Genomic DNA, 12,204 nt, shown 5'->3' with positions numbered 1-12,204 from the left:
GCCTAGGGTTGCATCTTCACTGTCATCACTCACATACATCATATATACAGTACTCATACAGTAGTTCCCTTCACCATACTTGCAGTACACTGTCCCCCCCACCTCTCCTCTACATACACAGCACATTATTTCATCAGGAAGCTTCTCCAACACACATATTGCCCTCTCCCCACATACACAGCACACTATCCCATCTCCCCTGTCATCCCCCCAACACACACACCAAGACCCCTGGCAGTTGGGTTAGCCCCTTGAGCCGTGGATCTGCCCTTTCTTATGCAGCCCTTGCCACTTAATCTACTAAACCCCTCTTCTACTGCATTTTTTACCCCCCCCCCCCCCCCCCCCCCCCCCCATAAATGCACAAATAGGCTGACACCAGACATAATTTCACTGCATTTCTTACTTCCAGTAACCATATGCATGTGACAATAAACTTCCTTCAGAGGCTTCACGGCTCTTCAGAGTACTACAGAATGCTCCATTCACTTAAATGGGCCTTCCCAACGTTCGGTGGTCTGCTAATTCTCAATAACAGACCGTTGCTAAGTATAACAGACCGCTGTCAAGGAAAATGGGCTTTGTGCTTCTATTTCACGTCTTTCATATCACTAGACAAGGACTGGAACTTCATTCAAAAGTGAAAGCAGACGGTTGATCAGCTGTGTTCTAAAGAATGTTTGATTCAAGTTCAGCTTGTGCTGTTGCGAACTAGTTGTTTCTCAGCAAAAGCCACGATGAAACAGTAACAAATAGGCTATAGCCTAGGCTATGTAGGCTAAAGAGTCATATCGTGGGGAGTTTATTGTTTCGGTTTGGCAAGTAGCCGTGTAATAAGCGGGATAATGTATAGAACTCCGGTCATTATTGGGAAAATAAGTCCCTTCAGGGCGGAACAAGACCCGTCCGGTTCGCCCTGCCGGGACTTATTTTCCCAATAATGACCGGCGTTCTATACATTATCCCTTACTTATGCACTGCTGTATTTCTCGTAGCCTTGGAATTATTTGCAATTTACTTATGTATAGTGCTTAGGCTGATTGCAAAGTGAACTAATTATCTAAAACAGTTTTCACATGTGACAGTGTGCCAGACAGTTGGCAAAATAGTGTAAATAATAGCCATACATGTGTGTAGTTTTGTGATGTGTTGATTATTTGGAAATTGAGTGTAAAGCAGTGAGTTGTGTTTACAGTTCTGCAAAAAGAGTGCTGAGCAATGAATTGCACCTACAGTTTTGCAAAGTGTGTGTTACAAAATTGCAAATTGAGTGCAGTGTTTGTACTTTTAGTTTTGCAAACTCAGAGAGTGGTTTTGCTATAAGTATTAATAGTTTTAGAAATTGTGCTATAAGAATCACGGTTAGGGTTTAAGCATTCAGAAAAAACTGTAACAGCGGTGGTCATATCATGTACCACTGTAGTTTGTTTGTTTGTTTATTTATTTGCATACTTTCTTGATTGATTGGTTGATTGACTGATTGATTGAGCTGTTCCTATTCGGATGGCCTGTTATGTCTGAACCAGGAAACTAAGCTATATTGCAAATAACAGGGTTATAGTTAAATACTGTTGCTTTCACTTACAATTATGGTTGTGCAAGAGAATGGCCTACACTGGTGTCAGCTTTTAGCCTACTTAGGAAAATCAACATAATTATGACAGTAGGCCTAAGACACTGCTTCAAGGGACCTCAGGCAGAGACAAAATAGATCACTGGCACTTTAAAATGATAACCCGGAAATACAATCTCTACTGTCGGCACAACCTCTTTTCCGGTCGTGGAGCCGTGGGTTGAGCGTGGATTACATCTGGGCTCAGTAAAATACATAAAAATGAGTGTCCCTGCTTTTATCGACATAACAGAGGAGGATCAGGTAAAGCCTTAGCAATTTCTTTGTCCACATTTAACGTTATCCTGACCCATTTTCACGAGTAACCTAAATGAACCGTTAGCTTGCCAGTTAGCACCCTTAACCCATTAGCAAGACAGCTCTGGAGAGGCCTTAGCTTACCGCTAATGCTAGGAGATTTTAGCATACAGGGCCCACCTTAGACAACAATACTTCGTGTCAGTGGAGTGGAGTTTAAAATGGCCTATGCGGTTGTCGTTGTTAAATATGTATTATCCACTTTGTGACTTTGTTGTGTCGATTTAGCTAAAGTAGTGTGAAACCAGCTGGTACGTGAAATAGCCACTGAGTGAATAAGCTGTTGTATCTCTGTGTGCGCGCTTCCAGGCGTCTGAGCTAAGAGCTTACATCAAGGCTAAAGGAGCTGAGATCTCAGAGGAAAACTCCGAGGGTGGGCTGCATGTTGACTTGGCCCAGATCATTGAAGCCTGCGACGTCTGCCTCAAGGATGATGACAAAGGTATGTACTGCTGTTGACTCAAGTCTCAGGGCAGCTATTGGTTTGACATGTCACTCTCCTGTAATAGCAGTTGAGTGATGGGATGAGTGAAGGGAAATCAGTCCTTAAAACTCTCAAGTGTGTGTGAGCCTCATATAAGCCTCTTGGCTACCAAGGTACCCTTATCACATTCTTCTTTTCTCAGTTTGGCTTTCTCTTATCTTCCTGTTACAGATGTGGAGAGTGTGATGAACAGCATCGTTTCTCTTCTCTTAATTTTGGAGACTGAGAAACAGGAGGCCTTAATCGAAAGCCTGTGTGAGAAGCTGGTGAAGTTCCGTGAGGGAGAACGTCCTTCCCTCAGGATGCAGCTGTGAGTCATGAATGCACATTGTTATCCAGTCTGTGACAAACTTGCTTATTTGATACAAAATTGAAAATGTGCGCATTGGTGTAACCTACATGGGGCACTAATTGTTAAATGTGCTGTATTTTTGCTTAGCCTCAGTAACCTGTTCCATGGAATGGACGAGAACACACCAGTGAGGTACACTGTGTATTGTGGACTCATTAAGGTGGCAGCAACCTGCAATGCCATTGCCTTCATACCAACAGAACTTGATCAGGTGTGTTGATTTTCATTATACAGTTTAGACATTTTATACATATTATGGGGCTTCCCATGTGAAATTTAGGCATTTTCCCCTACTACAAGTATTCACTTTGTAGTATCTTTCAAGTTGTCACTTTTTGCCCAAAGTGACTTATGACAATATGACAACAACAAAATGTGACAATTATATTACAAGGGCAGTGTTACATTGTCCCTGGAGCAACTCGGGGGTTAAGTGCCTTGCTCAAGGGCACAACGGTGGAAGCTGGGAATTGAACCCACAACTTTTCTGGCTACTGCAAGCTAGCCCAGCTCTTTAACCACTAAGCTACCAACACCCCTAGGTTTAAGAGAAAACTTTTAGTTAAAAACGTTTAGAGATTTAGGAGTACTCTTCACGATAAGATAAAATGCTTTGTGAATATGGCCCCAGAACATACAATTAGCTGTATTCTAAAAAACAATTATTATACTTCTCTTAGTCATTCCCTAATATATATATTTATTTAACTCAAGGTTCGGAAGTGGATCATTGACTGGAATCTGACTACAGAGAAGAAGCACACTATGTTGAGGCTTGTTTATGAAGCCCTGGTGGACTGCAAGAAGAGGTACCCTGTGTTTGTTCATCTACTGTCTGACAAGGATGAGCTGGTAATATCATGTGAATATCTCACTTCAATCCCTTGTTATGTTTCACCTCTTACAGTGAAGCTGCAGCCAAGGTGATGGTGGAACTTTTAGGCAGTTACACAGAGGACAATGCCTCACAAGCCCGTGTTGATGCTCACAGGTAGGGCCAAAATCCTCTTGTGCCAGCTTGCGTCCACATTCAGCGGCTATATGTGTGGCATTAAATCCTGCCCTCCTTCCTCTCCAGGTGCATTGTCCGCGCTCTGAAAGACCCAAACACCTTCCTGTTCGACCATCTCCTGGCTCTAAAACCTGTACGCTTTCTGGAGGGGGAACTCATCCACGATGTGAGTATAGAGAGTTGTACCAAAGTGCCTATTTTGCTTAATTTCTGTAGCCTCACACAGATGCAGAAATGCAAGGTTGTTGCTGTTGATTTACTTAACTATTCCTGTCTCTCTTAGCTGCTCACCATTTTCGTCAGTGCAAAGCTTATAGCATATGTGAAATTCTACCAGAGCAATAAAGATTTCATCGATTCTCTCGGTAAGTACATCTTCTGTGCCTAACTACTGTATATAATCTGTATGAACACCAATGCTCACTGTAAATGTTCATATTAATAATTAGATCTAGATTTGAAGAGATGTCAAAGCATGACCCACTCAGACTGTTCAGGTCAAAGTAAATGGAACTGTTGGGTGCAGGAACGGACACAGTGGACTGAGTAGCTAATATATGGAGCCGTCAGGCTAGCAGGCATCAGGAATGCGAGTGTCAGCAGTCTGAGCGTTTTCGCCAGGCCTATGACAGAAGTGCTAATTAACAGTGGACCCTCCCATTCTCTCCTGATTCATAGTGGTCAAAAGGGAACTTTTGTGCACTGTCAATGAACTTGTCGGGTGACTTGTGTAGCCTCTAAAGGGAAGGACGGAAGGACAGTGATGAGCAATTCATCATGAAACAATACTAAAGATACTACAGACACATCATGTGCATCCTCTTTAAGGAGCGTTTGCTCATAGTACACAAGTGTTTGTTTGCTTATGTTTACTGAATTCCCTTTTACATACCTACAGTTGTATATGTCTTCATCTTGTTTGCTATTGACAAAATGGAAGAGTTAGCAGAGCCTATTTCACTTGTCAACTATTTTGTTAATTAGTTTGGGTCCTTTTGGTAAGGAAATGCTTCAAAATTATCAATCAAAATTACTTCTCCATGAGCGTAAACCAAATATGTTTCATGTGTCATGACAAATCAATGCATTTGAAGATAAAACCTTTGGGCTTTCAGTCGAGTATGGAAATATCCGTTAGTTACAGCCCTGTTGAATGATGATAATTTTCACAACGTGGTCTCTGTCTCTGTAGGCCTGTCACATGATCAGAACATGGCGAAGATGCGTCTGCTCACCTTCATGGGTATGGCGGTGGAGTTTAAGGATATCTCCTTTGATACCATGCAGCAAGAGCTGCAGATCGGTGCTGAGGATGTGGAGGCCTTTGTCATTGATGGTAATGTTCATGCCTGTATTTAAAGAATTTGAAAGAGTAATTTAAGTTAAATATGTTGTACAAACTGTCCACTGGTCACTGCATTTATAACTTGCACTTGTAATTGTTTGTAGCCGTTCGGACCAAGATGGTTTATTGCAAAATTGACCAGACACAGCGAAAAGTTGTTGTGAGGTAAGTCCTAGTTCAGCAATTAGGATTATAATTATGCATTTGTGTTCTTCACACATTTTTGAAATGGCTGACCAAAAACTTAATTACAATGTAATATGTGTAATGAGGTATGTGTAATGAGGTGTATACAGTTGTTTATGGAGAAAATGAGAATTCAAGTCTATTTTCACACCATTCACTTTTGGGTTCTGTGTTGCAGCCACAGTACACATCGCACCTTTGGCAAGCAGCAGTGGCAGCAGCTGTATGACAGCCTCAGCTCCTGGAAGCAAAACCTGGCCACCGTGAAGACCAGCCTTCAAGCCCTCTCCACCTCCTCTTAAGCTAACCCCTCACCCACCCAAACATCAGCTGTGTCTACCGATTTTTTTTTTTTATCCAACAATAAAAGTTAATGAAGACCATTTCCTGTTAGTTTTTTTGTATCAAACTTAGGGTTTTCCCAGGTATTTTCCCACTTGTTGCATTTTGAAATATCCCACTGATGGGTACCTTTTATCTTCTAATAAAAATGCTGTTTATTGCAAAGATAAAACCCTAAATAACAACATGCAGAGCAGCAATTTGTCTCCTTCACCCAGAAATCCTAAAGATCTATTAAGCGCAGAGGTTTCATCCTAATGAAGGCGCAATTATGACAATGACCCCTTATTATGGGGGATACACATACAGTTATGAGATGCCCCTATATACTGTCGTAACACCCCACATCCCCATAACTGATTTGTGTATACAAAAGTTGCTCTCTCATCAACTACATAAGTCACAAAAATTGTGAGAATGTATCTGATGAAGCACAAATGTGTCTAAATCAGTAGTACTAGTGTTACTATGGAGGTCAGTTCAGCATGCTCTTCTCTGCTTTTTGCGTAATATGATGAGACAAAAGATACTAATATGATAACATTCCATTGCCTGGTCCATATCTCCAGAAACAACTGTATACATTTAACATTTCATATCAGCAATCCCTGTAATTACAAGTGGAATTGGGATGACAAATAGAAAGTTAGGGTGAAATGCACTTTGGATACAGCCAGAATGGAATTCCAGACATGCATGCTTTCTTTGTGTATGTGAGAGATGTCACTGTAGTAGTGGGTATAATGTGCTGCTGTTTAACTTCTCAGTCCATAAAAGTCTCATCTCGCACATCAATCTATAGCGCATTAAGATATGCAATAGACTGATGCACATAAAAGGAGTAGGTTTTCTCTTGTGTAAACTTTCCCATACCCATGGCCTAGGATTTTAGCAAAATAACTCAAACACTTTGTTTCAAGTCCAAACAAAGCCTACTCACACACAACACTAGGCTATATTTCATCACAACAATTGTCAGATAAATTGAACTTCAACTAAAGCACTTGATTAAATTGACCAGTTGGTCTACATAATTCCTACCCAACTTTCCCTGTGAGGTAAAGACAATATTTTTGCTGCACATGTCGCACAGCGCTTAGACCTATTACAAAAGAGCATGACAAACACTCTGAAAAAACAATCTGATTGCTGACGCCACACACTAGTATGCACACACCACCCCCTTCTCTCCTGCAACACTCAACGCCCAGGTTAGCAGTTCACACTCTGATAGTGTGTGGTTGAAATTCTCCAGCTCTTGGCAATGACAAGTCCATTTCGTAATCTGGATGAAAGGTCTGTGACCTCGGATTGGAAGTAGCAATACACTGCTTATCTGAGCAGACAATACAGTAATTCTACCAGTTTGTCTAGGTTGCGTCTCATGTCTTTCTTTATTTTTAATGATTCTCAAGTCCATATAAAAGTGTAACTGAAAAATAGCCTCATTACCAAAGCTTGCACAACCTCTGCAAATCTGACCAGATTTGTAGTTTCTGTACATGATTAAGGTAGTCTGTAAACATGTTTAAGTGGAGAATTGTTATTTGTCCCGAGTCTTTTCAACTTTTAACCTTTCAACCTTTGATTTCCATGAACACATCTGGTAAGTAGTCCTATTAATAAAATATGGCATGTGATAATTTGATAAATGGGGTACATTGTGTGAGATGTAGTGAGCTAATCTCCTGAATGAGGGAGATCTTGTTTTATGTCTACAACAGGAATAACAACACAAATGTAAAAGACTAACTTAATTGTATCGTGGTTACATTGCATGGGGAAATTTATGTTTGGACATCTGCTCAAACATAATAAAATAATACACCTCGAGAACTTTGGGGAAATTTAATGTGGCTGGAAAATTGACCATTGATCAGTAAAGGGTACTATACTATACTATATCAATCTAAAGGAAGCAACATTTTTCATTATATGTCTTTGCACTGGATACATATCTCCTGTGTTTCCAAACCAAAAGAGTTGAGTCCTGAATAGGTTTACAATTTACACCAGAACCAACAGGTTCAGTTAAAGATTTTTCCCCAACATATCTCAACACACTGACAGGTTTTCTTTTCATTTCCAGAGATATTTACATAAACATACAAACAATTGAAACGTGTTACAGGTTGCCCTCTTGTGGTTTTACTAAAAACAAAAGGGCAAGATCAGTGACAGAGGGTCATGTGCACTTGTCTCTACATCGAGGGCCAGCGACTACTCCATCAATCTGAAACTGATACTGACTCAAGATTTCCACCATATTCATCTTGATTCATCGCCCTCTGGCATTCGCTTTTAAATGGTCCTTTCCAGGTGATCCGATCGATTTATTGGGTCTGGCAACCAGGTAGACTAAACAGGAGTGGCAAGTTGAGACAAACACAGAAACCGAAATCATTTCCTGGATTTTACTGTTCAATGATCAAGGCTTTCTACTTCTGCGGTTATTTACCTACGCTGAGATGACTCGCGTTTGTCAAGTAGTGTAGTCTTCATCACAATGTATTTAATGTTCTCCAGGTAGGCTATATCTAACTGCTTTCCCAACACTAAGACATTGGTTGGCGCTTTTAGGTGACGCCTAAACTTGATACCTTGTTACCTTTTTAGTTTCAGTTCACCTGTAACGTTACAAAGTAGCCTAAATATCAAAGGTCAAAGTGCGTAGGCTCCCACCTGATAAAATTGTGCGGGTGTTTGTAGACTACTTGAGCTTCAAAAATAACGTTTTTTTTAAGTCAAGTTGGATTGTTTGCCTTTTCAGAGGAATGGCGATGTATAAAGTTTTGTTTCTACTCTTCCACCTTGTGCCATATGGACTGACTGCATGTACGAAAAGGTTGGAACACATACATGAAGAAGATATTTCCAAAACAGGTAAATAGGCTGCATATATGGGCCTCTATGTTCTGCGATATGTTATCCTAGGCTACATGAAAGCTAATTTGATGACGTAGCCTAGGCTACGTGTTTTTAATAGCTAATTGATTAATCTTTTGCATTTTTGTCTATGGTTATTTTTCCGCAGTGTTTGTTGATGAGGAAAATGCAAACAAATTCTTTAAGCGCCATCTGCTGCTTAATCGTTTCGATTTTGAAATCTTTACTCCTGGTAATTTGGAGAGGGAATGTAATGAGGAAGTGTGTAATTACGAGGAGGCACGAGAGGTCTTCGAAAACATTCCAGATACAGTTGAGTATTTTTTTCCAGTTCTGTAAGACAGCTCCTGTGAACCAGGTTTATCCGGCACACCAAGCCTTCTTTTCTGAGAAGCTTAAGCCCTATGAATGGCGTGAAAGTTCTAATACAGTGTCTTTTACAGGATGCATTTTGGGCTGCATACACTGGTAAGTCTGATGTTGGTATTTGTGGGTAGTTACTTTTTTAACTGTTCAGATATTACCAGATATTCACTCACTCATTAACATGTAAGTTCATTGTGAATTTTAAGTCTTAATATTAAATACTTAAAGGTTTGATTAGTTCCTTGGTAATGCTATTTCAGTCTCAATTGTGAAATGACTCACACTGTTATCTCTGTTTATTACTGTGTTTAATACTGATAGGCCAGGAGCAACATCCATCACGCTTTGACGTGACTGCATTATTGGTGGGACTCATAGCAGGTGGAGTCGCACTTGTTATAGTGTGCCTGCTCATCTGGTATGCCTGTCAGAGAAGGTTCAAGGGCGGTGGCGGACCTCCAGGGTGAGAACTGAAACTGCAGACACATGGTGCAACATATACATTTTATTGTAAAGCTTATCAATGCTATCCACCTCCTCCTGTGGGAATGTATCACTGAACCAGTATTTAGTCTGTTTCATCTCCAATTAATAGTGCATGATCTGAACTCATGCCAACCATTGTGAAGTCAGTACTACTACTACTATTACACAACTAATTGAAAGTTTAGAATACATCAGAATGTCACTTTTTCCATTAATCAAATTACTGGCATGAATAGAAAATGTATAGTTGAGACATTCATATGGTTAGAAATGATGAATTCCATTTGAAATGATTCTGTGCTTTAATTTTCACTTTCATCAATGAATCCCATATTTGCATCAATTAGTGGTTCTTACTGTTGCCATCAGTTGTTGCAGAAATGTCACCCCATGATCTCTGAAGCATGTGAATTGGCCTGATGAGTGACCACAGGTTGAATTAGCTTGAGTTCTTTCTTTAGTCAGGTTGTTTACACAACAGCTAAATATGGTTGAGATCCTGTGATTGTGCTGGCCAATCTATTTCAAGCAGTACATATCATGCTTTTTTGTGCATTTGAATCTTGTCCTTGCATTGGCCAGTGTCAGATATAGCTTATTCTTCAAAGGTCAGTCTCTGTGTCTGTTGAAGATGAGACAGGCGTTTTTCTTGGCATTGTTTAATGATTCAGGCAAATGAGGACGTGTGATGCATCTGGTATTCAAACTACAGTGATATTTGTATCCTCTTGCACAGTGTTGTGCATCTGTGGGCCTGCCCATTCTCTTTCTTTTCTATTCTAGAGACAGTGTGCCGTGTTCTGTGTTGTTTGTTGTGCATGTGCACACAAAATATATTCCGTTTCTTGGTAGCAGAATAGAGTAGCCTCACAAAAACATGGAGTGAAAATACGCCTCAATAAATATCAGCCATAATAAGGACCCCCTTGAAAACAAGATTATTAATGTAAAGGGATTTATCCTGCTAATAAACTCTCAAATAACTGTTAATGAACTGCTATGTAACTACCACAATAAATTATTAAATTGTGGTTTTCTTTAGAAATAAAGACCTTTTTCAGTGACAGTAGTTTGTGTACTCCATGTTGCTGTGGCAGTCTGTATTAGTAATGTTTCTTATCACCACCAGACCTCACCGCACACGCTCCAGGAGGAGTAATGCCTCTCTGATCATTCGGAGACTGGAGGAGATTTCTCTTCAGCCAATGCAGCCACAAGGATCTCCAGAGGATCTGGACGCCCCTGGCTTGCCCTCCTATGAGCAGGCAATAGCAGGTGCAGGACCACATGATGCTCCCCCTCCTCCATATCCAGGGTATGGTTTGCAGAATTTGTCTCTACCCGTATATCTTTCACATATGCTAATTAACTGTAGCTATAAAGAAGACATTCTGGTGGTCATAACATCCATTTGTAAAATGCATGTTAAGATGTGTCTTGTATTTTGAGCATTCATTAATGCCACTTTTTGACTCTCCATAGGTCAAGGCCAGGCACCATTCGACGGTAGCATTAATTTGTAGGAATTCTGGGGGAAGATTTTATGAAGGAAATCATAAGGCTGGAGTTATAGTTGCTCCATGGTTTCAGAGTGACCTGCTTCAAGTTTGCATCCAATGTGATCATTTGTTCTGCTTTGTGCTGTTGATTTCATGTTTGGTTGTTGTATTGATGAGTGAGATTTGGCTTTAGTTTTCCATTGATTTCAGTTTTAATCACATGAGGAACATTCTTTGGCAAACATGAAATATTTGGTGCTTGCTTGAAATATAGCACTTTAGGGACTGATTGAAGAGACTAGGTAACTTAAATTAACTATGTTTGGAAGGCAGTATAACTGTGATAATTTTATATGAAGTGGATGTTTTTGGAAATGGACAACATAGAGTATGTTTGACACTGACTTAATTGAGGACAATTATTTACCTTTACAAACATTTGTTTTCTGAAACTAAAGCTCCAAAGAAGAGAACACTTGACTTTCAGTACTTGAAGGCTTTATGCTGAACACAAACAGACCGTTATGGTCTTTAAGCACTGCTTGCAGTAGTGGTATTTACCTGTTGTATGGAAGGCAGTTAACATCAATTAGTAAATTACTTATTAATTTTACTAGAAAGCACTACAGGGAATATGAGAAGAAATATTGTGTTGACCTTTGAATTATTCTTCACTTCCAAACCTCAGTCAACATACCATTGACCGAACTGAAAACTGCTGGTAAACACATAGATATCAAAGTTGAAGTTGTCTATGCACTTTTATCTGGTGAGAGGCTATTTATTCCTTATGTGTATTTTTCAGGAAAGTATGTGAATGTGTATGTATATTTAATCATTTGTATGTTGGCAAATATTTTTGGAAATAGCCCTCAACTTTTTGCTTCTACAAGAAGCTAAAATAATGTCATGTGTTTGTCACACTGACTAGACAAGAGCTGTAACTTAGGCCTATTTCACTGATGTGGACATACAAAGACTTTTACGATGTGCAGCATGTCAGTCTATACCTGCACAGTTTGATTCATTTAAGAATTGGCTACAGGACATCTTGCTCTGCCAGGGTGAACACATTTGGCTTGTGAATATTGACACTTCAAAACACCTTTGTGATTTCATCATCCCTCAGTGTGTAGGCCTATGGCCAAGAAACCAAGGGTTAGAATGTCTTAGTTCTAGCTGAAGGTATCTTGTTAGGCCCTATCTGTCACCCTGTCCCATAGGCTACCATATCATCTTAATACTGTGATTGTTTTACAATAAAAGTTTTATTATACTTCCTGTCTCATGTTTGCAAGAGCATAAGAGCTAGGCAA

At 39.9% G+C, this 12,204-nt stretch overlaps 2 protein-coding genes across 4 annotated transcripts; both read left to right on the top strand.

Moving 5' to 3' along the window:
* Positions 1-1,722: 1,722 nt before the first annotated feature.
* eif3m (eukaryotic translation initiation factor 3, subunit M) lies at positions 1,723-5,692 on the top strand. Its single transcript, XM_042062271.1, has 11 exons — positions 1,723-1,876; positions 2,240-2,372; positions 2,586-2,724; positions 2,854-2,977; positions 3,481-3,575; positions 3,674-3,757; positions 3,845-3,944; positions 4,062-4,143; positions 4,971-5,114; positions 5,228-5,288; positions 5,488-5,692. The coding sequence occupies exons 1-11, from the start codon at positions 1,835-1,837 to the stop codon at positions 5,609-5,611; spliced, it is 1,128 nt and encodes a 375-aa protein (XP_041918205.1). The 5' UTR covers positions 1,723-1,834; the 3' UTR covers positions 5,612-5,692.
* Positions 5,693-7,812: 2,120 nt separating this feature from the next.
* prrg4 (proline rich Gla (G-carboxyglutamic acid) 4 (transmembrane)) lies at positions 7,813-12,164 on the top strand. Of its 3 annotated transcripts, none has more exons than XM_042062232.1 (7): positions 7,813-7,970; positions 8,422-8,534; positions 8,686-8,849; positions 8,981-9,005; positions 9,225-9,366; positions 10,519-10,704; positions 10,872-12,164. In XM_042062232.1, exons 1-7 carry the CDS (start codon positions 7,957-7,959, stop codon positions 10,897-10,899), a joined length of 672 nt encoding a protein of 223 aa, XP_041918166.1. In that variant the 5' UTR covers positions 7,813-7,956; the 3' UTR covers positions 10,900-12,164. The 3 variants fall into 3 exon arrangements, with proteins under 3 accessions (XP_041918166.1, XP_041918167.1, XP_041918165.1); XM_042062233.1 differs by having other exon boundaries at positions 7,813-8,004; XM_042062231.1 differs by having other exon boundaries at positions 7,814-8,177.
* Positions 12,165-12,204: the final 40 nt, after the last annotated feature.

This window comes from Alosa sapidissima, chromosome 14 (assembly GCF_018492685.1).
Source record: "Alosa sapidissima isolate fAloSap1 chromosome 14, fAloSap1.pri, whole genome shotgun sequence".
Classification (NCBI taxonomy): domain Eukaryota; kingdom Metazoa; phylum Chordata; class Actinopteri; order Clupeiformes; family Clupeidae; genus Alosa; species Alosa sapidissima.
This window is presented reverse-complemented; position numbering and strand designations above follow the sequence as displayed.